The sequence below is a fragment of the Aphelocoma coerulescens genome, chromosome 6 (assembly GCF_041296385.1).
Source record: "Aphelocoma coerulescens isolate FSJ_1873_10779 chromosome 6, UR_Acoe_1.0, whole genome shotgun sequence".
Classification (NCBI taxonomy): Eukaryota; Metazoa; Chordata; class Aves; order Passeriformes; family Corvidae; genus Aphelocoma; species Aphelocoma coerulescens.
In genome coordinates, this window is record NC_091020.1 from 30,475,803 (window position 1) to 30,503,092 (window position 27,290).

The 27,290-nt window shown below is 41.8% G+C and overlaps 1 protein-coding gene across 1 annotated transcript; it reads left to right on the plus strand.

Annotated features, from left to right (window-relative positions):
• SLC18A2 (solute carrier family 18 member A2) lies at window positions 1-27,149 on the plus strand. The gene is made up of 15 exons (XM_069020463.1): window positions 1-208; window positions 2,004-2,355; window positions 9,214-9,272; window positions 11,349-11,432; window positions 13,777-13,869; window positions 14,263-14,352; window positions 14,462-14,505; window positions 14,581-14,641; window positions 17,988-18,083; window positions 20,967-21,045; window positions 21,294-21,345; window positions 21,761-21,824; window positions 22,902-23,021; window positions 23,570-23,703; window positions 25,580-27,149. The coding sequence occupies exons 1-15, from the start codon at window positions 88-90 to the stop codon at window positions 25,688-25,690; spliced, it is 1,560 nt and encodes a 519-aa protein (XP_068876564.1). The 5' UTR covers window positions 1-87; the 3' UTR covers window positions 25,691-27,149.
• Window positions 27,150-27,290: the final 141 nt, after the last annotated feature.

Consider the following 27,290-nt stretch of genomic DNA (forward strand, 5'->3'; position numbering starts at 1 on the left):
GCGGGGCTGCAGGAGCGCAGCTGCCGCCGGTCCCCGCCCGTCCCCGCCGCCCCCACGGCCTCTGGGTGTCCGCAGCCGGGCCGGAGCATGGCTTGGGGCGAGCTCGGGCTGCTCCGCTGGCTGCGGGAGAGCCGCCAGTCCCGCAAACTCATCCTGCTCATCGTCTTCATCGCCCTGCTACTGGACAACATGCTGCTCACCGTGGTCGGTAGGTGGAATGGGCTTGGGCTTGTTTCCCTCTCTCGGTTTATGCCAGGCATGATCTCCGGCGGCAGATGTGCTCCCTGAGTGCCTGATTAATGCTCTCAAACCCAACATTTTCAAACACTGATTTATTTAGTTAGTTAGTTAGTTATTTTAAACCGTGAATTATATTCCAGGCATTGCAAACGCGCCGCCGTGGACATCAAAGTCTCGCTTTGTTTCCATGTTAATTGCAGGATAAGAAATGGTATAAAAAGGTCCTAATAACTCTTCTTTTTCTCTTTTTCTTTTTTTTCTTCTTTTTTTCCCCTTTTCCTACTAAACGCCACAAACACTTCACAGAAGGAGAGATAACAGTATTTTTAGCTCATCATCGTTTTTTCTCCTGTGGGCATGCAACTGAAACAACAGGCTATAGATAACAGTGGATATGATAACACTGGAGATGCCTGTTTCCTTGTGATAGCTCCTCTTTGCCCCACATAGGTCTGAAAATGATAGGTTAATAAAAAAACTATCTAACTCACTTTTAAGAAAAGCACTTCCATGGGTTAGTTTAATAAAATAATCCAAGTTTTGATCAAGGTCTAAAATCTTTTAATTACTTCAGCGCCATAGTGTCAAGATTGAAGCATCTACTCAAATAAAACAATTGAATATTTTTCACTGGTGGGTTTAGAATTGCTCATATTCAAATGTTTATAAGAATTTAAAGAAAATGTTTCAGAGAACCCAGTGGCTCATGGATGTGCACACAAACACACATGAATGCACATGGATGTCCTGGGAATGGCTCGGTCTGTGCAGAGCCAGCTCTCAGGTGATGCTGCACTCAGCTTCTGAATCAGACTCCTGAATTTCTTGAAGGGGTTTCATCAAAAGTTGATGCCACAAAGTAGACCTTAGATAAAAAAACCCCAATATTTTGCAAATTGATTTCGGAATTTTTTTACATCAATATAATTCCTTATAAAATTATCAATATTTAATCACTTGCATAGTAATATGTATGCTAGAAGCCCTAGAAATTAATATAGCTTTCAGCCTTGGGAGGGTGGGCTTTTTCAGGATGAAATGCAGGATGGGAAGGGGTGAGTCTGTCACTTGTGTTAAAATGAATGAACCTGACATCTGTTTTTACAAACTCTGAAATCCTAATATCTGAGATACATGTTAAAGCAATTAAATTGCAGCTAAGATCCTAAAGCATGTAAAGACGGTTCCTTCTGGGTGATCTTTTCAATGTAAATTTATAAAAAAATGAGATATGCAAATATCAACACATTAGTTCTGATTCCTTGATATAGGACTGTTACATTTTTTCCTTCTTATGGCTGCTACTTATCAATATTTTTGTGGTTTATTTTAGAAATGTGGTTTATTGTATATTTTATATTTTGGTTTAATAATCATTCCAATGCTGTTCTTATTAATCATGCTTTCACAGTCTAATAAAAGGTTTTGTGCAGCCACGTGCAACAAAGAGGCTTCAGTCATGGGTTTTGATACTTCTTATATTTCGCTTAATGATGTCTGTATAGAAAACCTTACAGAATCTTATGAAAACTATCAAAACATAGAGAATAATGGAAATGAACTTTTTGTTTTAAACTGCGCTTCCGAGTTATGGGTGTGTTTTTTCCTGTGAGTAAACTTCTCTTTCAGTTTTGTTTCTGAATGTGCTCTGTAGGAAAGCCTTGCATTTCCCAACTAATGGCAAAGCAAGCAAGAAGACTTGGTGATTCCATTTACAAACAACCTGATAGTAAGATGCCAATGTATTCTATTTGTTTTTCCAGTGCCAATAATTCCCAGTTACCTTTACAGCATCGAACATGAGAAAAATGCCACAGAAATCCAGACTGCTAAGCCTAACCTCCCCTCAGCAACGATGGACAATTTTCAGAGCATCTTTTCCTACTACGACAATTCGACCATGGTCACTGGAAACGAATCTGACAAGACACGACCTGGAGAGCTGCACCAGACCCAGACAGAACAAATGGTTGTCAGTGTGACTCCTTCCTCCTCTGACTGCCCCAAGGATGACAAGGAGCTGCTGAATGAAAATGTCCAAGTCGGTCTCTTGTTTGCTTCAAAAGCAACAGTGCAGCTGCTGACCAACCCCTTCATAGGGCCTCTGACAAACAGGTACGGAACTGCTGCTGCACCATCACTTAGGATTTCACACTCATGTTTTAGCCCGGATTAGTATTTGAAACTAATTATTCTCAATTCTCTTTTGGCCCTGGCTTGCTGCCTTCTTGCTTTTTCTGGAGCAATATTTTAGTGAAATACATTTGGTGAACACTTGTAAGCATTCACACCCTTTCCAAAATAGCTGCACATCAGCCATCAGTATCATACACTTTTCCTCCAGCTCCTGAGACCTCGGGTTTTTACAGAAACATTTGCTGAAATGGTGTTGAATTATCTCCCATATAGCTATAGGAGGCCAAAAAACACTGCAGTGTAGTATTTACACAGATTGTCAATATTCCTGTGACACCCACATTAGGCAAAGATGATGTTGAAACTCTAGGCAGGGTTCAGGTCCCTTCCTTGCTCTCACTGATGGGATGAGCAGCTCTTGGTCTGATTTGGTGTGTGATGGTTTGGAGCTGTCTGAGGTGAGAACCAGTGGGAAATTTGTGTGGACTTCAGTGAAAAGGGAACAAGTGTCCAATTTTGCTGATGCCATGTTCATCACCAAGTTCAGTGGGTCCCACATTTCCATCAGTACATGATTCAGCCCAGCCTTCTAACTGCTCCCCCTGATTTCTTGCAAATATGTGATTTCTTTAACCAAATAGGTTTAAATGGGACTTTACAGAAAATTTATTTAACCCAGGATCAAGCTTTTAAATACCAATATAAATGACTTAAAGCCCCTCTCCAAATCCAAGTACTGATGATGTTTACATGAAGATTAAAGAGTATATATAATATCATTTAATTTTTTGATGTTAATAATTAATTTGATTTCATTGTTAGCATTTTGTGTAACTGCTCCCCACAGAAGCAGCTTCAGTCCTCCCAAACACACTATGAGATCAATCTCTGCAGGAAATAAACTCCAAATTGTATTTAACCCAGTCACTGATCTACATATTTCTTATGTAAGCTGCTTTCATAGAGAAGAATTATTCCTTTCAGAAGATAATATGCAGCAGAAATTTGTACTTGTAGAACACTTTTGTTTAAGCTGTCAATGTCCATCATAGGTGACAATATTTAAAACAACCAACAAGCTCCAATGCTAGATATTTCAGATTTTGAAGCCAAAACTACCTTAGGCTTTAGAGCATATATATATGTACATACATACATGTAGACACACACACACACACACACACACACACAAATATATATGTGTAGCCTGAGGGTTTTATTTCAATCTCATAAAAGATTATCCAGGGGAGGGCTAAGCAGCATTTGGGCTCACAGTGTTATGTATTCAAAACCTGTGCTTGATCTGTGGAACTGATCTAAACACAAAAGCTTTAAATGATTAAGAGAGACAGTTTCATTTCTCTCTCATTTCCCCTTATCACCAATACATATCACCTACACAGATATAAGCACGCCACCACAAAATTACTTTTCCACAAATATTGCTGTAAGCTGAGGAGAAAAAAGGATTTTTCTTACCTGGATTTTCTGTACTGTTTAGTGAGGATATCATGGCTCATCTGCAGGTAAAGTAACACAACATCAAATAATATTTTTATAATAGTTCTTTAGGTGTGTCACTTTTCCTAAGTACCTAAATTATTGCCCTATTGATATTTGCTCTTTTTCTGTTAGCATCACCATCTCCAGAGCCTGCCAAGGCAGGAGAAAGGCGTGTGGTCACACCTCTCCCCTGGAGCCAGCTCCTGGGACGTGCGTGCTGCATCCCTGGGCTTGGCAATGAGGAGTGAGATGTCCTTGTAGCATCTCCCTTTCCTGTTAGGGGCAGGGTTGGCACCACACCAGTGTGAACTTCAGTGTTGTGAGCTGAGGTTTCCTCCTGGAAACATCCTGCAGGTTTTTGCCCAGGGCAGGGTGTGTGACTGCAGTCACAGGGGCAGGTTTGCTCAGATGGGCAGTGAGTATGAGGAGGAAAACCAAGGAGCACGTCATCCCCTCATCCCACATGACAAACTCTTCCCTCATACAGCAGAAGTGAGTGCCTTAATGGCAAAGTGGCCTTAAATTAGATTTAGGGTTCACTGATTTTCTTTCATGCATTATTGTATTTTGGTACCGGTATCTGCCTTTCTTCTGAGAAATGTTTAGTGGGAAAGATCAGTTAACACATTTATCAATTAACTCTAGAAGTTACTGGATACTCTCCCCCTCTTAAACTGACTATTTCTAATAACAATGTATATGATCACTAAAATTTGTGATGCTATAAATGAAACAGAAAATATCTGAGTTATCACTAGAAAGGCTCTTCCTTACTGCTGATAAGCTGTTTGGTTACTGTTAAGCTTTTTGCCTTTGTTACTTCTACAAAATTCCAGCAAAATATCAAAGCTTAAGGAGAAACGGTTTCTTGTTTCAGGATGAGTGTGCACAGTTGGTTAAGATGCCCAGTAGGTTTCTTTTTCAAATAAGTAGCACATTGTGTACAGTGATATTTATTTTTCTATCAAATATAGCTGTTCAAGAGTGGTTTAGAATTTTAATCAGGTGCTGGTTTTCACCAGGCACTGGCTTTGAGTGCTTGAGTTTGTACAGCAGCAACAGGATGTTCTGCTCATATGAGTGTGCAAATAATCACTATTTTTTAGGTTTTCTGAAAGTTTTGGAGGCCTGTTTTCCCTTCTCTAATAATTACTGAAGGTGTAGATTTTTATAAATTTCAAAATTGGTTTTATTAAAGGAGTAGGTTCTGAGAAAAACATTCCCTATTTAAAGTCCAGCTCTTTCCATGGAATACCAGACACACCTGGCTCAGAGAACAGGTTTACAATTCCTGAAACAATACAAGTTCCCTCTGCCCTAACAAAGTCCTAGAAAAGCAAACACAGGTGATGGCTTTGCCATAGGAAGTCGACAACACACTTCCCACTGTGGCATGGTTTCAGGGCAGAGCTGATAAGATTTTGTGGGTCAGAAGCACATTATGTTTTTCCTGGTTGCGAAATTGATAAGGAACTGCACATAAAGGACAGAATTTGACACAGGGGTCTTGGTGAGAAGGATGCACTGGCACAGGAGGAGTGAAGGCTCTGCCTAAAGCTGTCCAGTGAAGAGAGTGTGCAAAAGGCTGCCCTTTATAACTGGTTTATCCAGCTGTACTGGAACAGGTGCCCAGAGAAGCTGTGGCTGCTTCATCCCTGGAAGTGTTCAAGGCCAGGTCGGATGGAGCTTTGAGCAACCTGGTCCAGTGGAAGGTGTCCCTACCCATGGCAGGGGGTTGGAAGGAGATGGGGGTCTAAATTCCCTTCCAACCCAAACCATTCTGTGATTCTCTGATTTATTCCATTGCTTTTTTCAAACTCTCACCAAGCTCTGTGCAGCAGGCTGTGAGCCCAGCTGTGCCAACCCTTCAACCACCAGAGCAGATCAATGCCTCTGCCACGTGTGTCCCCTTCTTTTTTTTATCAGTCTGAAAAAATATGTAGTTTTAACCTCATGCTTATCCATATCAGCCTCAAAAACCATTAAAGAATTATTAGATACTTTCATCATCATCATCATTTTGACACTATCCTGGCTATAGCTTTGAACTCCTTTGCATGAGAGAGAGAGCAGCTAGGACCACAATGTGTTCATGCCCAAGACACACACAAAGGAGGAGGCAGAGGAATAAATAACATTTGTAGCTACTTATTTACAGTTCAGTTCCTGTGTGAGCTTTCCTTCCAGGTGTTGGCAGGAGATTGAAGTGATCTGTTCTGCAGGTCACTCTGTCCCTCTGCCTTCCCTGTGCTCCAGCATGCAGGTGGGGAGTGCAGGGACCACATGTCCTGTCCCTGCTGACCCTACATGTTTGCCTTTACCTTCACACACATTAAATGGTTCATTGCTTCAAAACCTCCAGGAACATATTCTCCTTGCCATAAATCCTCCCCTGTCTTCACTGCCAGTGAAGGAGAGCCAGAGTGCCAGCCAGGACAGACCTAGCAATGGGTGCTCACAGGGGTGCCATGGAGCTGTGTAACAGCAAGGCTGGAATCAGTGGATTTGCAGCACTGTAATTGATAATTAGGTTCTAATAATCCACAGCTGCTCACCTGGTCAGTGTAAGCTTTATTTTACTGTTGCACAGAACCACCAGTCAGTTGTCTTATTCTGGGGTAATTTTGTTAATGGGTATAAATCATGTCCTGAGTCCTACAATCTGGGGCCATTGGGACTGAAATGGAGTTCTTGTGGGCATTCTCCATCAGTGGCAGCCTTTCCCTTCCCTCCTTCAGGTAGTGACTCAGACTTTTTCAGAGATCAAAAATACTTGTAATAAGCACTTTTAGCTGCAAGCAGCCTTGGTGAGACATGCTGGACTCTGCTTCAGAATTGCTTGGAAAGGAGTGCCCAAGAAAATTATATGCTTGCCCATAGTAACAAGAAAAAATAATAGAGAGGCTGTAATATTCTTTGGTGTTGGATGCATGCAGAGGAACAAAATGGAGATGTAACTGTGATGGAGAGTGCCATGTCATGGCTGAGAAGGAGAAAGTCATATTCACTCTTTTCACATGGAAAGAACATGAATGTCCCAGGACCAAGGAACAGAATCACTGAAGGGGCTGTTACAGCTGGGGCCTCTCCTTTTTGTGATTGTTTATGTTATATGTCTACTGGTTTGGCAAAACCTCCCAGTCTGTACTCTCTGACACACCAGAGAATGCAGCTGCAGGTTAGACATTTGTGGTAGCACGACTGCCAACTCAGAGGTTCAGCAATCCCATGCAGGGGCAGCACTCCAGAACTGTGCATCTCCACATTGTGGGAGATGCTCTAGGCAATATTATCTTTCCAGAGTATTATAAGGACTTCTTTAACTCCCACCCTCTGCTGTGTGTCACTTCCCACCTTGCTGTGTCCCTGTTTGTCCAAGGAAAAGGAAGAGTAATATCTGCAACTGCAAAAATTGAGAGCAATGCTCCAACAGGATTTCACTGAGCATTGGAAGTGACTTCCAAAATACTTATTTTCTTCCTGCCTTCAACCACCAGAAACTTCCCAGGCGTAGGAAGCCTATTGGAAGAGTTGAAATCTCCTTTATTTAGTATGATAGCACTGCTCTGTGTTTAACCCATGAATGCTTATGGAAGATCTCATGGCTCATGTCCCTGATGTAACGATGGAAACGTGAACGTGGGAGCCAGTTTGGATGGCATTTCTCTTCATGCAAATAACTGAATATTATTTCAATGTACTTGTAGCAGAAAGAAATTGCTGTCTCATAGGCCCTGTGTCAAGTCTATGAATTGCTTTTTTTCTGTACTGAAAGCAGAATTTTCCCCCACAGTGTCCATCCTAGATACCTCTGGGATGGCCTTGACAGACACAACCCTACTTTACTTTGCAGTGGGAGAAGGCATAAGGACATTCACCTTCTGCTTTCATACCCCAGAGAAAGCTGATAATTCCCACCACCAGCAGTATCCATACCTGCAGTGTTTATTTTTTTTTTGTCTGTACTCCTATCAGTGCTTTCTTTAACTGAAAAACCTCAAAATCAAAGCAATTATGATCAAACTCTCTGTGGCCTGTTCTGCCTGGGCCCACTGGGAAGGGGAGTGCTCTCCTCATCTCTGAGGCAGGTAAGAGGTTGGCAAGAGGTAATTTTTTATTTCCTCATGTACACAGAAACACCAGTGGAGACCAGCATCCCATTGTGGAATACCTGTCACACACACAGCAAGAGAAAGGCTGGTGTAGAAAAATCATTCACTTTAAATAAAGCAGCCAAAAAGTATATTGCTCTCTTATATGCCATGTATCCAGGTGCTGAGAGATTGAAGTTATTATCCTAAGGCCAAGAGAAAGTTTGTGATAGGGATTTAATTTGTTTTGGGATGCTAGTCCAGGTAAGTAGCACACGAGTAACCAATCTCTTCTGGATATTTACAACATCTGCTTACAAATTGCTCCTCTGAAAAGCATCATCCATTGTTGAAGAATTTGGCCATTAAATAATGTCCTGGCAAATACATTTAGAGATGCACAATCCTACAAAAAATGAAGCTGTGAACAAAGTGTTCAGGATAGAATATGCACACTATCTTCAGAGCTACCTAGGTTTTGACTCTAGGGTAGATTTTTAATGGAGTGAAAAATAATATATTGTGATTTTTTTGTTGTTGTTGTTGAATTTTCAGTTTTAGCCTCTCAAAAAATGTATTTGCTTCCCAGCCAGGAAATTCTTTATTTCCTGGAAACTTGAAAATACTTGGAGTAACCAGGCATTTCTACTGGCTGTTTAGAGTCCTAATGAAGAAAGCTTTGATCAGCTCCATTTCTACTCATAAACCCATGGAAAGCAAAAATATTATACTCAGGCGCTTTGGGACTCTTCCAGTGCTCCTGAGGCAAAACTCCCAGAAAAGCTGATGACAAATTTTTCCAGTAAAAAAGCCATTGGCTTGACCGTGTCTCATTATGATCATTGTCTCATGAGGATGGAAACAGATGAGCATTGAAACATGACTGGATATTTCAAAGCTCAGCACACTCAGGCAAATCTTCCTTTGGCATATCTTTGGCAACCTCGTAGAGGCTGCTCAGAGGGGTTTTATTGGGAACAATTAAGGCAGAATGAGAACGGGGCAATCAGGGCAATCATGAGAAGGATTTCTTCCAGGGATTTCATATGCAAAGTCTGTTGTGTCAGATGAAAATAAATTTGTAATGTGGACAAATATGGTCATGTGGTCCACAATAAATAGTTCAAAGCCTACCAAGAAACTGTAGGCTGGGTTTGTGGTGTGGTGTGTGAACTCATGTAAGGCTAACTCAAAACCTCCGTGGGACAACCTCAGAAATCTGAATGTTCTTTTTGTTTTCCAGAATAGGCTACCAGATTCCACTGTTTGCTGGCTTCTGCATCATGTTTGTTTCAACAATCAGTAAGTGTCCACATCTCATCTGGTCTGGCCTAGGGACAACTTTTAAATAAATGGTCCATAATAATTGTCACTAGGAATTTTTCTTGTTGATATATGGGGACTGATTTCCAAGGAAAATTTAAGGGAGCCTGCCACATGTTGATGGTGATACTGATGAGATTGAACAAGTGCTCTCTTAGGAATGTGTTCTAACCACAACCCTCCATCCCACCTCAGTGGGCCTCTTCCTTAGCTGAATCTTTCAGGTCTTTGTGATCTGGAGCAGTGCTCAGACAATTTTAAATAGACAGCCATGAGACAGCTGTCTTGCAAGGCCCTGAACAAGTAGATATCATGGGGGCTTATCAGAAAGATCATGAGGCTGCAGTGGCTCATGAGTAGAGTATGAGTCAACAGGATCACAACGTTGCTAAACATCTCTGTGGGATGTGCAAACAGGAGCACAGCCTGCAAGTCAGCTGAGATAATTTGCCTGCTCTAATGGCATTGATAAGGCTTCAGCTGCTGTTTTATGTTTGGTTTTGGCCTGACATTTAAAGCTGTGGTCCAGACAGAAAGAGCACAGAGAACATCAAGGGTCATTAGAAGCCTGTGAGGATCGCTGGAAGAACCGTTTTTGCCTCGGAAGGCAGATGTAAGATGTATTAGAGCCTATGACAAAAAAGGAAGGGGACAAACAGTTTTCCATGTCCACTGTACATAAAAGAAAGAATAATGACAGGTTTTCCAGAAGAAATGTGGGTGTCCCATCCCTGGAAGTCCTCAAGGCCAGGTTGGGCATGGCTTGGAGCAACCTGGGATAGTGGAAGGTGTCCCTGCCCGTGGCAGGGGATTGGAGCCATGGTGATCTTTATGGTCTCTTCCAACCCAAAACATTCTATGATTCTATGATCTTAAAACTATATGCTCAAGGGGACTGAATGCTACTATAGATGATGACCTGGTCTTAGAGCCACTGACAACTCTGCGTTTTAGGAGCATGTTAGATAAATTCTGGTTGGGATGTAGCCAAGAGTAGTGAGCTTAATTCATGGCAAAGGAGAGAAATACTGATCTGCTGAAATCCTTTTTCCCTTTATTTTTCTTGATTTTTCTCTGTCCACATAGTAGGGATTTCTATAAGACCTGTTGAAAAGCCCAAGAGGCACAACCCCACAGGGCAGGTGGGAGCAGTGCACGTGGATCCCATGTTTAATTGGTGCACAACAACTTCTAGCAGCTATAACCTGGCCAGCAAAATTCCTTAAGTGGTCAACAGATGGGAGCTGATAAAAAGCCTTAAAATCTCATTGTAGATTTAATGACATCTACAACGACATGGGCTCTACAAGCACAGATGTGGTTGGGTTTCTGGGACACTCCTGTTTTCCAGTGTTGTGGGTGGGGAATTCAGCCAGGCTGAGTGCAGCGTCCAGGGAGTGGCTGAGGGTGAAGCCTTAGCTTAAATCTCTTGGGGAAAGAAAGAGTGGCACATTCTCTGGTGCAGTGTCTCTGCTTTTGGGAGGAGCAGGAACTTCCTGCAGGTTTTGAATAGGTGGATCTGGCTTCCCTGCACCTTCAGCCAGCTGTGCTGCACACAGATGGCATGGGGCTGGCAGCACCTGGGAAAAGCTCTCTCCACCCACTCATTATTGGAGGAAACATTGGTGAGTGTGTTTTACATCCTGCTTTCCCCAGGTGCCTGGAGCTCCAGACTGGGCAGCCTCAAACGAAGCAGTGTGGAGAGGTGAGGCTGGAAAGAAAAAGTCTTATTACTCCTCCTGTGTGCAGCTGAATCAGAGCAGATGTAATCAAATCCTAAGTAATTAGTTAAAACTGCTTGGGTTCTTGCATTCTGTCTTACCTGGAGGCCTAGACACCTGAGAGCAATTCAACACTGACACATCTAAATGCAATAAGAGAAAATAATGCAGTTAGTATTGAAAGTGGCACAAGTCACTGTAAACACTTGACTAAATTGTAGGAAGTTTTTGTGATAGTTTCAAGAAATCTAGCTTTTTAACCTAGTTAGACTTAACCAAATTAAAAAAATTACCTCTGGTGTTTTTTTTTTTTTTTTTTTTTTTTTTTCTGTAGTGTTTGCCTTCTCTGGAAGCTATGCACTACTATTTATTGCCAGGTCCCTTCAAGGAGTGGGTTCCTCCTGCTCTTCGGTGGCAGGTAAGAGAAGAGGTGATAGAGGAAAGTGCAAATCACTTTCAGTTATTTTTTGGATTGAATTTTGTCAGCACATTCAATAATTTATACAAAAATATTCAATTAAATAAATTTCTTTTTATTTTTTTCTGGCCCTTTCATATAAAGTAACTCAAAAGCAAATGTCTTTTAAGACTTCCTTGGTATTTGGGTTGCAGTAGAGGTAAGAGCACTAAATGAACTGCACTCTCCCTGGGATTTCTGCACCTGTGTCTTCAACATTTTAAATTCATTTTTAGCCATTTTAAAGGTCACTGGGAACTTATGTTGGTACTTATTACAGTTAGAACTGCAGCTCTGTCTGTTATAGAAACTTCTGTTATGAAATGTTGTTTTCAAGGGCTTACCATGCTGGCTGCCAGTTTGGCCTCAGTATATCTTTCCAATGAAACTGTCTCATTTTTAAATGAGTAGGTAAAATGGAGTATGGGTTTTCAGCCCAAATTATTTGAGCATTCTTGAGGTTGAGGCTGGAGATAATATGTTTTGTTCATGCTGAATATTTCAATCTTGGAAAAATTTCCTGCAATAGCAGGAACTGACATCAGTTAAGGTTACAAGTCCAGCTTTCCCAAGGGGACACATGCCAGAATCAAACCTATTGTTCAGCTTTAGCTCAGTCCCTGTGCAAGGGTGCATCTTGAGCTACTGGCTCTTAGATGAGCACGACTTTATTTTTTTCTCAGCCAATGTACACAAAAGAGCAGAAAAGTCCAAGGGACCATCTAGTCCATCCCCTTCCTGAAGGCAGGATCAACTTAGTATCTGTCATTCCTCATGCACACTTGACAGGCATGACCTCAGAAGCCTCCAGAACTGCCCTCAGCATCCAGCTCTGTGCTTAAGCACCTTTATGGTCAGGAAGTTTTTTTCCTGATGTCTCATCTAAAGGCTCCTTACTGTCATGTGAACTTATTTCTGCTTCTCATCCTTCAGAGAACACAAAGATCAGTTTCCTTTCTTTATCTTTCTGGCTCTTTTTCATATTGCAAGACTTATCACCTCTCACATCAGTTTTCTCCCCTCTGGCTTTAAATTGAACACTTGTCCCTCACAGGTATTATTCCAAGCCCTTGCTCACCCTCATTGCCATTCTCTGCATGGTCTCCAGGCACCCCCAGCTTTCTCCCTGTGCTGCACCAGAACCAGACACAGCTCTGGGAAGCAGCTCTGACTCCTTACAGGGGCCACCAGCAGTGAGAGTCACACTGTGTATCTCACAGGCAAAGGGGATTTTTGTGTACTATTGCTGCCAATCATTTACTCCTGCATTTGTGTGTGCAGTCATTCCCACCTATGTGTAAAACCTTGTGTTATCTTCTTTGCATTGCCCTCTCCTTCTTGCTTTCCAGAATATTTCCCCAAGTCCCACATTCATTGTGAATTCTAATGCAGGTCTCTAACAGCTCTCCATCTGTTCATGCAGACAATTTGATATCATCCACTCTTTTCAATAAACATGGTAATCCACACAGGACCTCTGCTCTTTTGATGCACATGATGGATGGTATTTACTTAATGATCAACCATACAATGTATTGTTTTCCTTTTCTGTGTAGCTGTGGACCTTATTTGCTGAGTCCTGCGTAAATCTCGATTTGAAAACAGAATGATTAATTTCTATAAGGACTCTTCTGCAGCATTTACGTCTACAGAGTCTGAGTGCTCCACAAAAAGACAAGCAAATTAGGCTTCATGTTTCCCTTTGTGTAATGAAGTTTCATAATCAAGTGCAGAAATAAGGCATGCGAAGATAAAGGTCAAAAGAATCCTTTAATTTTGGATGCTGGACTTGAAATACTCATTTACAAAGTAATCAGCTCTGCATAATATCTCCTGCTCAGAGCACTGACCACAACTGGAGCTAAGTGGTCACCAGACCTTTGTGCACTCCAAGTATAAACAAACAATGGTGAATACTTGTCAAAAGCTTTGTTTCTGCTCATTGAACAGCATTGTCGTAAAGCTCTGTGACAGAGATGAGTAAAGAATCTAACAAATAAGGGCATCACTAAATTACCTGACTGATACTGCACAATAGAACATGGTCTTGGAGACCATGGGCATTGACAAAACCATTTGTGGTTGGAAGTTAGTTCAATAGGGAGGGACTAAATATATATATATATGTATATATATATATATACACACACACACACAGAAATACTTGGTCATTTCTGTATAACGTTTAGTAGCTGTGGCAAATGATGACCACAAACTGCAGCACACAGATGCCTATTTTTGTGCTGAACTTTATTCTTTTCTTTCTCTCCTTTTATTTCTTTTTTTTTTTTCTTTTTAACTGTAGGCATGGGTTTGCTTGCCACTGTGTACACGGATGATGAGGAGAGAGGCAATGCAATGGGAATTGCACTTGGAGGCCTGGCTATGGGAGTATTAGGTCAGTGAGTTGGAGGCTCTGCTGGCAAAAGAAACTATCCCCCAGCCGTGTTCTTGGGACATCTGAAAGCAGCAGAAGGGTCTCACTGGGTCTAATGGTATTGTGCAGTCTCCAGACTGGATTCATGGTGCATGTTAAAAACAGGTTTTCCCACAGCATATGTTCTGGATACACGTGTCAGGCAGTACTATCTGAGCTGCTTGGGTTTTGTTTACACTGCTTAGTGCTTTGGGGAATGAAGGACATGGTTATTGCCACGATCAACAATCTTTTTTGGGATTTTTAAACTGGATTTTTGGTCGCTCTGTGCCAGTACCTGGATGTCTGAATGCTTGCAGGTGGGTTGTTCAGAGTCAGAGGCTTCACAGCTGTGTCCTTTCCTTTCCCTGGCAGTGGGCCCACCTTTTGGGAGCATCATGTATGAGTTTGTGGGCAAGAGTTCTCCTTTCCTGGTGCTGGCAGCGCTGGCTCTGTTTGATGGAGGTCAGTAGATGCCCTGCGTCAGTATCACCCTGAAGCACATCCCTTTCCCATCCCTGCCATCCCTTCTCCTTCCTGGAGGAGTGTTAACAGCATTGATTTCTTTTCACAGCTGTTCAGTTACTTGTCCTGCAGCCCTCCAGAACACAGGCAGAAGTGAGTATTAAGGTAAAACACTGTAGGCAATGGGTGCCACTTTGCCTTTCCTAATCCCAAGGTTTTGTTTTGCAGAGTCAGAAGGGGACACCTATACTGATGCTTTTGAAGGACCCGTATATCATTATTGCAGCAGGTACCAGACCTTTTTTTTCTTCCTTAAACCAGCCATTGGTGTCATTTCTGGCTTCCTGGAATGCCTTGGGCTGAGCTGCTTTAACAGTGTCATCATTTGCTGGTTTACTTTACATAAAGATCTAAGATTGTGTTGGTAATACAGGATGAATATACCAGTAGGAGCACAATAGGCAGAAAGCTTGAAATGAATGTGTCTTTCCAACTGAGAGGCCACTAATGACTTGCAGGTGGCTGCTGAGGCAGTGAGATGTGGCCAGGAAACTTCCTGTGAGGCAAGTGGCTTGGGCCAAGGCTTTCAGAGTGAGGGATTCCCAGCACATCACAGGCAGGCACAGGGAGTAACACTGATCTGTTTGAAGAGGGAGTTAGTTTGGTCTCTTGAGTGTGGGTTGTATTTCAGAAAAGGTTTGGTTTGAATGGTTTGTGGTATTTATTTGTGTCATTTGTCTAACGAGCTTTTCTGTCTCACAAGAAGTTTGCCTTTGCATTGCACATTGTTGAATGCTTATTCTGAAGTCTGTAATTAAGCCCAGCCCTTTCTAATGTTGATAAAATACCTGGAAACAGATAATTATTTTCACAGTTCTCTTTCTTCATCCTAACTTGCTTGTCCAACAGAGCAATTCTTCCAGGCATTTCTTGAAATTCTCTGTTTCTTGCTGATCTTAGGGAATTATCATAACCTTAACTTTGTGACTTGGTCGAGCTGTGACCTAAATTATACAATCCCTTTTGCTTGAGAAATTCTTGGAGCATTAAAAGACCAGTGAGTAAAAGCATTTGAGAGAATAGAATAGCAAAGACGGCGCTCGTCATAAGAGATCAAATTTGTCATTCAGCTGATTCAATAACTTCTCTTATAGCAGCTAAAGCACATAAAGTAAGAGAAAGTCCCTCCCATGGATTATCAATGGGATTAAGGAGAACACCTGGGGTCTCTGCCTCCCAGGACAGAGGCTGCCCAGTGCTTTGACTGTACAGTTGATGCTGATGTTCTCTAACCTCAGTCTCTTGTCCTGCTTTATTTCCCTTGCAGACCAAATTTGGTTTTGTCAGAGCTGAATGCCAAATACTCTGGTTTGTGTCAGAGGTGATGCTTCGTAGTCTGTGCCACCAGTAATCACCAACCCAGGCAGAAGAAATGTTCCTGACACGTTTTGTCACTGCTGGTGGGAGCTCAGGGAGTGAAATCAGTGTCATCCTTGCAGCCAGACCTCACTGACAGGGATTACAGGAAAGTCAGGTGCCACTGCCTGATAAGGTTGCATGGGCAGACAAGTTAGTTTAAATGATCAGATTCCAAAACCAGACTGAGACAGATATCACCATGAGCACACAGGTCCTTGAGTGTGACAGCTTTTCACTGGGTGCCTGCTCTTTCACAGGAAAATGCCAGTGATGTCTGTGGCACTCTGCCAAAAGCTGAGGGGGTTCTTGGCTGTGGAGATGGGATTCAGCTGGAAGGCTGCAATTTCACACCTTCTGGCCAGCACAGGACATTTAATCTAATTCAAGGAAGAAAAGATGTAGTATTCATGCCCTTGATACATGGCCCTTTAAAGAAAGGTCAGCTCCATGCAAGACTGAGGAAAAAAAAGCTTTGTTTTCTTTTGGGGAAGCTTTGCTGAGGTAGCAGGGTCTTGGACTTTGCCCCGAGATTGCAGAGTACCAGCTCAGGCTCTCACTTTTTTTTTCTTGGGGCACACTTCACGGATCTGAAGCACCTTTATCACCATATCCCTGAGTACCTTGGTAAGCTCTGGTGATGCTTCCTGGCCTCAGGAGAAATAAGTACCACAAACATGTGCAAGCACACCTCTTTCTCATTCCTTTGTGAGGTTTGCTCCGAGCAGAATAAAACCTTTGCTATTTAAGCCATCTCTGTTAGAATGGTCCTGCTTCCTCTGGCTGCACTTTGTGCAACCTGAAATGTTTTTTCCAGCATCAAGGAAGCTGTTTGAGCATGGCTGATTTTGGCTTGGAAGAGGGCAGCCCCAAGGTGTTTAACTGGAGCTCCTTACAGACACACTCTGGGAGCTTGCACCTGAGTGGAAAGGTTGGCTTTTGTCTTTAGGGCAAAGCAGAGCTGAACTGTTGCTCCTTGCCCCAGGAAGGGAGTGAGCCAGCTAGCCAGCAAGCCCATTTTAGGAATTGCAGATACACAGTCTAATACATCCTGACAGGTTTGAGCAAAGAGTGACATCAGTGCTCATTTGGTTTTGAACCTTATGATGAGGAACTTGTTCCGAGAGAAATAATGTTTCTCTGACCTCAGAAAAAAATCTGGTTTTATTTCTAAAAAAAAAAGTAAAGTTTGTATAGTAAATGGCTGGAAGAGTCTAGAATATTTTCCTACATTTCAGAGATTGTAAATATTTGAAAGAAAGATGGGAACACAAGTTTGAGGTTGTCACTTCCAGCAGTGATTTCCAAAAGCCATTTCATAAGGGATTAGCAGAAGGGACATGTCCTGTTGCCCTGCATTAAGCTTTGAGGGCCTGAGGGTCTTTTGAGTAAGCATGAAAGGCATCTTGAATCCACAGAAATACCATGGGGTTTCATAATCCCTGCACTAGAGCTGAAGTGCACTACTGAGGAGAGATGAACACGACACAAACCCACTGGAGCCTGGATCTGCAGGCAGTGGTGTAGGGCAGAGCTGAGCTGGCAGGCAAGACTGAATCAGCACTTCCACCACTTGTTACCCTTTGTGTCTGGGTTATTAAAGGCCCAGGAATTCAAAAGAGATTCGTAAGTGTTTGAAATTCATAGGGCTGGGCAAGCTCAAAGCCAAACCCACGTTTGCTGCACAGGCTTGCTGGCTGCTGACTATGGGATCTTGACAGAAAATTCCCATTTGTGGGGGGACAGACTTCCCTGTGGTTGTATCTGGGTATTTTTACAATCAAGATCTCCACATCCCATCACGTGATATAGGCATGATCTCTCAGATGACAGAGGCATAGGGTCAGAGCCTGAGCCTCTTACACAACAGGGCTCTGGAATTGCCCCAGGAGACCAGGTAAAGACCAAGTGATTGTGGTTTCAGCTAATCATTTGTACAACAGACCTCATGAACTTTCCAAATGTCATCAAGCTCACTGCAAACTTTCACATTATGAAATAGCTTAACCTTTATTGTAGAATTTCTAGGAGAATAGAAACGTATAAAAAGTTAGTGTTCAGTGATTTTACATTGTGTTCTATTTAATCACCATCTGAAAAATAGGGCTGTAAGAAGTGCAATATTTTATATAAAAGCACCCATTCTTTGCATGGTGTTTTGTTTATAGTCAAAAGAAATAATTACTGCTATTTTTGACCCCTTCCCTTCTGTCTTTAAGGATCAATCTGTTTTGCAAACATGGCTATTGCTATGCTTGAACCGGCTTTACCCATTTGGATGATGGAGACCATGTGCTCAAAAAAATGGCAGCTTGGTAAAGTACAGTATATTGTCTGCATCTCTATATTTTATCCATTGAATGTCTGAGTTCTGGTCCTGTCAAAGATTATTTGCTTTGGGGAGGGTAATTTTTTTTTTTTTTTTTTTACAATCTTTAAAGTGTCAGTGTTAAAGCTGAACAATTACAAACACTGGTGTGTAAGAAAAGGAGAGGGTGGGGTGATGTAATGGGCTACACTCACATTTCAAGGAAAAATAGTTGCAGGCAGCCTTGGGACTGGGGTTGATCCAGCTCCATTGGGAATCCCAGCACTGCTTTGGCAGGGAGTGTTGGCCAGGGTAGCTGCGAGGTGCCTGTGGAGCTGCAGAGCCAGCCCAGCAGAGCAAAAGCCTTTGTTTGTTTTTTTCCCTGTAGGGAGTCCCTCCTCAGTTCCTAGTTTGAATTGCCCCGAGCAGGCAGGCAGAGAAGTCTGCAGCAGGTGCACTGTGCTGGGTACAAAACGTGTTTGGGGCAGCACAGGCTCCTTCCAGGCTGATCCTGGTAACATGTGGTAGAAACATGGACTTTTGCTTAAAATGTGGCCACAAGGGCGTGAGGAGCACTTTCCCTTGGATTTGGTATATTTGACATCCATTTAGTGATTACTTAATCATCCCTTTCAACAGAAAGCAGTGGGGAGCCCCAGCTTGGACCTCTTTATGACTTTTAACAGGGACACAGTCTTGGGAAACCAAGTGCCCCGGCAAACAGGGCACATGCCTCATGTATCCATTTACACCAGAGAGTAAAGCTGGGGCAGTTACTTTCTCTTTGAGGTGAACAAGAGCAGGAAAAAAAACTACCAGAAGGTGGGTTAAATTCTAGTGAGTGACAAACCATGTGTGAGAGGTTGATGTGAATCTTCTTAAGTGGGGGATGCCCAGCCTTCATCTACCTCCTTGATAAATTTAATGATGTGTCCTGTGCTGTGATCTTTCATGAGGGTATTTTTAAAATCAGTGTATGACATTTGAAAGAAAAAGAGAAATCCCTGACAAAAACCATGTTCTGCTGATATTCCTACTCTGTGTTAATGGAGGTGTCCCTACACCCTATAGAGAGCACAAACCTTAGTTCTAATTAGTGCAGTTGAGATCTAGGGTGGCCACAGATGCAGTTCTTAAAGTGCTGCTGTACTGCTGGACCTGGCAATAACCTATAGCCTGTAATACAGCAAAGTGACATGCAAACATAGGTACTTTGAGCCTCAAAAAGGAAAAATAAACATTGCTTATCTACCTCCCTCACTAGTTTCTTATTACTGGTGCAATAGAAATGAGATTCACAAATCTCTTCATTGAACAGAGGTTACTCGAAGAAAAATACCCATTTTAAATTAAGACTAATTTAACCCCTTAATGATATAAGTAATTGACTCCATTTCCCTTTGTCTGATTTGACAGCATTAATTAAAATTTTTAAGCCTCTTAAATTGTACCTTGAACTGCAGGGTTTTAAGCAAATTCTTACCTCATGCAATTGGAAATGAAGCTGTTTGAAGCATGATCTGAAGAAGGTATAAAAAGCCTTGATGTGACCATTGAGTATTACTGTGCATAAAACCTCTTTAGAAAATGATGGTTCTGCTTCAGAATACCACAGCTTACAGACCAACCTGTGCAAGTCTTATTTTACAAGATTTGCAGTATTATTTCTCTTTTACAGCTGCCAAGGTCTGCTCTGTGTGACCATTTGGTATAACCAGACAGCTCCAAGCAGTGTTGAAGTAGCTGTGGTTACACAGGTGAAAATTAAGTCTTTCCCCAGCATCACCACTGTAACCCACAAGGTTTTTAATCACAGGATATTGCTGTGCTAAAAATTACCTCTTGATTTTTTTCTTATGAATATATCAGAGAGATGGGAAGGAAGATGGATAGGCAGGAAATGAGAAAATCTGTGTTGCCCTGGTGAAAGATGAGGAGCATATACATGTGAAGGCAATGTCATGTACCCTGATGTCATGGCTGCTTTCCACATCTCTGCCTGCGTCCTGCCCTGGGACTTCTGTGTAAGGAGAGGATGAATCCTCCAGTACAGACTTTAATAATTGGCTTTTAAACCAGAGATGTCACAGACAACGGCATCTACTCCAGATAAGGCCACTGCTGTGGCAACCTCAAGGATAGAAAAACATTTGCTGGTGCCAAAAATGAGCTTTTGCAAGTGGAGGTAGGGGATGAGAGAGTCAGAAAGAATTTACTCAGGTGTCCTCATTGCAAGTTATTGCAGGTTGGTTTTTTAAAATTTATTTAAACCAATACATAATTTTTAAAAAAATTAAAAATATGGCTAAATTAAGGGTTAAAGGCTTTTAACCCTTTCATTATTGATACGTGCTTGACTTCAGTCTCTGTTTGACCAAGGGCCATATCATGGCACTACAAACTTGCCTGTAACAGGAAGCTTCATGGAATTCCCAGGTTTAGAGGGGGACTGTCTCTTGCAAAGCCACAGCAGCTCTGCTGTCCCTTCCTGCAGGGGGGATGATTTACCCACCCCTGAGCATCCTGGGCTGGCTGCATGTGCTGAGCATATGCTCCATAAGCCCTGAAGCTGCAGGAGAGTTGCTTTCCTTGACCTATCCCAAAGCTTACTGTAGTTAGATATAAACTTTTTGCTCTTTGTTGTTCTGTCCCCTCTCCCAGACCAGTTCTTGTAGCTGATGGTGAAAAACTCTTTTCAAAGGCATGACGTTGCTCCTGCATTTCACAGATGATGTCCTTAGATTTCATGGGAAGCAACAAACCGGATATTTGATTCTTTGGGCTCTATTAGATGTGTCTAGATCAAAATTGCAGTGTCTGGGATTTATTAGTTTCTTCTAACACTTCACTAAAGTCCTTGCTGATAAAACGTCTCGTTCGTATTTTTCAGGCGTTGCTTTTCTTCCAGCTAGCATCTCTTATCTCATTGGGACGAATCTTTTTGGGATACTTGCACACAAAATTGGAAGGTATGGTTAATTTAAAAATACTAATGATCTTACAGTCTCTCTGTGTACCATTTCCAGTGTTTCCCAGGGCAGTTTATTGATAGTGGAAATCATTAAAGTTTGTTCTATTGTAGCAAAATTGCTTCTTTTTGAACACATTGCTACTTCTGCTGTTTAACTCAGCACTTCAGACATGGCTTTGAAACACTCAGAATCAGCTCTAATATCTCATTATCACCCATCTCTGAGTGATGTTTCTTCTTTAATAGGTGGCTTTGTGCTTTGCTTGGGATGCTAATCGTGGGAATAAGTATTTTATGTGTAAGTAGACAATCATGCATCTTTTAAATCATGTGAATGTTTGTGTGCTCATCTTCAAATATGCCCTTTTCCCATGAGACTTTTATGACATGTTATTAAGCAATGTGTAGTTAATAGGTTCCAGATCAGAGTTTTGAGTGCTTTCCAATTTCAGTGCTTCAATTATTTTTAGAAATGATGATTCTGAAAGGAGGATGCTCCTCTGTTGAGCTGTCACTCAGCAGTTTGTTCTTGCTGATAATAGTAACTGTGTCAGTGGTTTAATGGCACAGTTGTCTGAAATGACAACTCAGAACAAGGATCAAACTCTCAGATGTGGGCCATAACTGCTTGGAGAATTTATCTCAGAAAAAGAAACCAACCTCATTAGTATGTGCAGTGTGACATAATTAACTGCCTGAAATTTCCTTTATAGGTACCATTTGCTAAAAACATTTATGGGCTCATAGCACCAACTTTTGGAGTTGGATTTGCCATAGGTAAGAAAATTTGCAATGAGTTCTTACAGTCTCTTATTTATTAAAAATGATTTGATATGAAGTTACATGGAAAATCAGTTTTGTTGCCATTCTTATCTAATGGTGGTGAAGCCTCAGCTGTGGCCCATACAGGCAGGCAGAGCAAAAAGGATTAAAGGACAGTGCTCAGGATGTTTGAACCAGGCAGCCTTAGACAAGCTGGACCCCCAAGCCCAGAATTACTCCATCGACCTAAACAGATCTTTCAACCTGTCCATGAATGTAAATGTTGCTTTCAGAAATGAAGCTGTGCACTGCCCCAAATCCAGAGTCTGCAGTTTCCCTGCAGTGGAAAAAGATTTATATAGATACTTCCACAGAAAAAAAAGGCTTAACACTTTTGTACACAAGGAGGAATTCCCAAGCCCACACACGTGCACTCCTCAAGTAACACGTGTGACCCTTCCTTATGCTGGGCCATGCAGGCTGCAGTGGGGACCCTGCTTTGGTTTTCACTGCTCAGCAAATGTTCTGGGGCATCTTCACACACAAGGGATGTGTAGTGAGGAAAGAAGTCACAGGCACAACTACAGATCCCAAGTGTCTCAGCAGTTTTGCGAGCTGTCTGTGCTGTTTCTTGCCAGAAATGAGGGTGTGTATCAAGAGACATGATAAAAACACTCTAAGTAATTCTGAGTGACTGGGGGCTAATGTTGTCTTTTAGGCCTTGAGTATATGTTAAGTTCACACCAGATAACTATCCCCTAGTTACTTGGCTGGTAATGTGAGGTGGGAGCTTTGCACAGACAGTTGCTGGGCAGTGTGGATACACTCTAAGCTCACATCTCTCCTGCCCTCTGGCAGGTGTCACATGGACACCTGTGTACATGCCCACACATGACCCCAGACACAGCAAAGACCATAAAAAGCAAAGATAATACAGACTATTTTTACACAAATCTTTTGCTTAGCTATGAATAAGCATCCTTTTAGCTGCTTTTGCATGCCTTCTTAGCACATAGTTCACCAAGATGTTAAAAGTAGGGGGGAAAAAAGAGCAGCATTTTCCTGAAATATGTTTTGCTCCCTCACGAGCAGGAATGGTGGACTCCTCCATGATGCCAATCATGGGCTACCTGGTGGATCTGCGCCACGTGTCAGTCTATGGCAGTGTGTATGCAATAGCTGACGTTGCCTTTTGCATGGGTTTTGCCATAGGTAAGTCCAGCCCTTCCCCCTGGAAAGCACAGTTAAGAAAAAGGAATCTGCTGCAACGCCGGGTGTGAATCCCAGCGGCACTTGCAGATTATATGAGAAGGGGTTCTTATTTTCTGCAAGAAACCAAAGCAGAGGGAATTGTTTGGCATCTGTTCCCCTCTGCAGCAGTGTTGTGCTCACTTCATTAGCTGTAAGAGGCTTGGAGGTGTTTGAACACAAATAGGATATGCCTAGGAAAGAGGCCTTGGAACATTTAAAATGAACACCACAGCTGTGTTCCAAGAGTCTGTGAGGGGAGGAACTCCCCACTGACCCCCTGCCTCCTTGAGTGCATGACACAGATGCCCTTAGGAACACCTCTAATCTCCTCAAGGAATGTGGGGTATGGAGCCAGGAAAGTTTTGTCACATAATTACAAACATGTCTTTACATTCCTCAAACCCATTTATAAGACGGGGGGTTTGTATATAAAACTACCCTCGTTTAAAGTGACTGCTGAAAATTTTGTGTCTGAGCAATCTCCAGAAAAGGGTTTTTATCTGTACAAGGTCCCTCTGCTGGTGGTGCCATTGCCAAGGCCATTGGATTCCCATGGCTCATGACAATTATAGGAATTGTGGATATCCTCTTTGCTCCCCTGTGCTTTTTCCTTCGAAGTCCACCTGCCAAAGAGGAGAAAATGGTAAGAGTAACTTGGTTTCTTTTTTTTTTTTTTTTTTTTTTTGTTTTGGGTTCTTCAGTGAAACAAATGGTAACTTATATTTGCATCTTTGCCTCTCATTTCCTCAAAATGGGACCAGCACAGTGTATTTCACCCTCAGGCATTAACTTTGGAATGAACTCCCCCTTCTTTTTATGTCCAAGATGTATAAAGGCAAACTCTTTAGTAGTTAGATGTTACAAAGTCACAAATGTGATTTTTAGTAAACAGGGTCCGGCAGACATCCCTGACAACAGTCTATGCTGTGGTGGAGTCAGTAAAGAATGCATTTCTGTTTTCCTTGAAGAGACAGAACTGTATTGGCCAATTGACCAAATTATTCCTTGGTGTGCCTAAACCTGTTTTTTTCCCATGGTCCTCTACAGTATATTTTACATCATCTTTTTTCCTTCTTCTCCTTCCTCCATGCAGTTCACTTGCCCCTACAAAGCAATGACTTCTCTTGTCCAATCTGTACCACAGGGTTTTTTTTCTTTTTTCATATAAATTTGCCAAAGGCTTAATGCTCTAGAGCACTCAGGGTTCCCCAGCCACTGTAGGGTGTGTAAGAACAGTGTCACAGGCTGTAGGTTTAGCCCACCCAGCACTCCATCCTTGCTCTTCCTGAACAAGGCTGCCCTGGGCCCAAAATGTAGGTGCTGGTTGTTCATTTGGGTGAAAAGAAACTGATCTTGCATGGTCATGGTCTTATTCTGCAGTGGCATGTGCAGTGGCACATGTCTGCAAGGTAAGGATAGCACCTGCTGCTTGTGCTGCTCACTTTGTAGTGGCAGGAGCACAGAAGGTGGAGAACTGAATCTTGCTGAAATAATGGTGCATGTCAGGCCAGAGACCTTCTGTTTTGCTCATATTTGGACTGCAGAATCCCAGAGATCCCAGTTAATCCCTTGTCATGACCTTTGCTGACTGCACTGGTTTAGTTTGTTTTGGTTTCCATATATTAAATAAGGCTGAGGAACAGAAAGAAAAAAAAAAAGTAAATCAGCTGCTGTTTCCTGGCAATATAAGATTTATCAGGTGCTTCCCTCGTCCCTGACAGAGTTTAATTTGTAACATCACAATCCCTGAAGGGACAGGATCTCTCCCCATGGCTCCAACACCTTCCAGCATTTGCCACCTCTAACATACCTTTAAATGCAAAATAGCTCCTGTTGCCAAAGTGGCTTATGGCAGTAAAATGATGGACCTATTCTTTCAGGTTGGAGAGTCAAAAGGAGGGTTCCAAAATTGTGGTCTTTGCACAGTTAATTAACCCCCTTAAACATAATCACATTCACCATGAAGAATACTATACAATGGCTCCAAAACTCCTTGGGAAAATTCAGCCCAGAGAATTTAGTACTTCATCTGGCCCTTATCATGATTACCACTTTCAGCTTGCCATGGGGGGCAAGGCACAGTAGTGGGGCTGCCCCTCTTGGCATTACCCTCAGTTATGCTGTTCTGGATCTCCATGGAAAAAGGGAACAAAAGTAGTAAAAGAGAACTGGCTGGAAGCAGTAGGACTGCTCTTGACCATTCATCCAGTTTTTAATAAATGGAGATTAAATATGGGAGGGGTAAACTACTGTATCTGGAGAGCAGGTGAATGTATTTCAATAATACATGGGCTGAAATACTGGAAAGAGAAATTTTCCAGAGATGTCTTTAGGGCTAAGATCCCACCTCACACAGACCTGTGGATTCAATTTACCCTAATTGCAATCAGTTTGGGCTCTGCCTCAAGGGAGGAGAGGTGAATCCCTGAGTGGTGCATGCAGCATGCTGGCTGTGTGGTGGATCAGCCTCAGACTCAGCTGGATGTTAAACAGAAATACTCTCTCTTTTTTTCTTCCAGGCAATACTCATGGATCACAACTGTCCTGTGAAAACAAAAATGTACACCCAGAACAACATCCAGTCCTACCCCATAGGTGAAGAAGAGGAGGAATATGAAAGTGATGAATAACAGAAAAGCCATATAACATATTTAGATGTACAAAATGCTGTGGTTCATGTGAAACATCTCATCCAGAAATAGGTTTTAGTTGTACTGTACATTTAATAGTGAAATGGTCAGAAAAACCAAAGGTACATTATTTATTGCCCGTGACTATAGAGCAGACTGCAAACCGCCTTACAGGGGGAGAAGAGCTTTTATAGACCATTTGTATAGTGTTACTCTTTGTGTATTTAATTTTATTGAATATTACACTCTATTTTTTATTAAATGTGTAGTATAAATCTGTATAAAATGTGAATTTTAACTATTTGGTTCTTAAAGTCACCTCCTTGACAGTATTTCATATTTTACTTGGTGTCATAAGTTACTGCCAAAAGCTCAAGTCTTTCTTATTTAATTAGAAACTAAAAAAAGCAACCATCAAAGAAATCCTATCCAATTTGCATCCTTTTAAGTGACACCCTTGTAGGTACATTGAAACGAGCTGGAATTCAGAGTCTGGACAGCACTATCACTTTTTTCATCAAATTCAGGTCATAATAATACATATAAGAAACTAAATAAGAGATACAACTTCTCTGCCAGTTGAAGCAGTGAGCTCTCCCTGAACCACCAATGTTGAGGAAAACAGGTTGTTAAACAGCTACGTGTATTGCTATTATTGGTATTTAAGAAAGTTTTAATTGAGCAGTTGTGCAACATGCAGCCCCCCAGACACACACCACCAGGTAAACAAGTTGGTGTGAATATGCATCATTCCTTTCCCTTGGCAGGGAATGTAACAGCATGAGGATAATTTTTGTATTTTTATCGTTTGGATCTCCTAACATAGCTCAACCTTATTTTAGTTGCATCATCAGTGACTGGTTAAGAAAAGCTGCAGTGTTACAGTATTTAGTCTTAGCATGTACTGAAAGTGAGCTGCTAACTGGAACAGCTCAAACAACTCTTTTACATGCATTTACATACACATCTAAAAATACAATATATATTTATTTTTTTAAAATGAGTTCAAATATACTCTTTGCTTAAAAAAATGGAAGAACCAGCCAGTTTGTTGCCAAGGTCTCTTAACATGTGGGGACACAGTCCACTACAGGTGAAGTACTGTATTAGGCAATCCTGATCTACACTAGACAAAACAAGACTTGGAAAGAAAGTGTTTTAAAAACAGTCCCAATGTCCTTCTCAACCATGCTGTATCATTTCATTTGTAAAATGAAAATCTTTATGTGCCTTCTCTCATGTAATTGCAGATGTTTTATGTACTACAGCATAGATACTATGTTTACATATAGTTTTGTAAAGCGTATATACTATGGTCAAAAAATATGAAAAATATAGTGGATCAAACTTCAAGTATTGCTCTGTCAATAATTACGCATTCAGAACGTATCAAAATAAAGTTATCTGACAGAAGTTCATGACCTATTGTAATAAAGTGGAAAAAAAGAATTAAAAAAGAATGAACCTCCCTCATGATTTGCCTTCTGCTTTACCAACGTGGAGAAAGCTGTCAGGTGTCTCAGCTGGTGGGAAAGCACTTCTCAGAGCTGCTTCAGAACCAGCATTCTGGCATCTGCTGAGTGCTCACTGTCACCAAGTA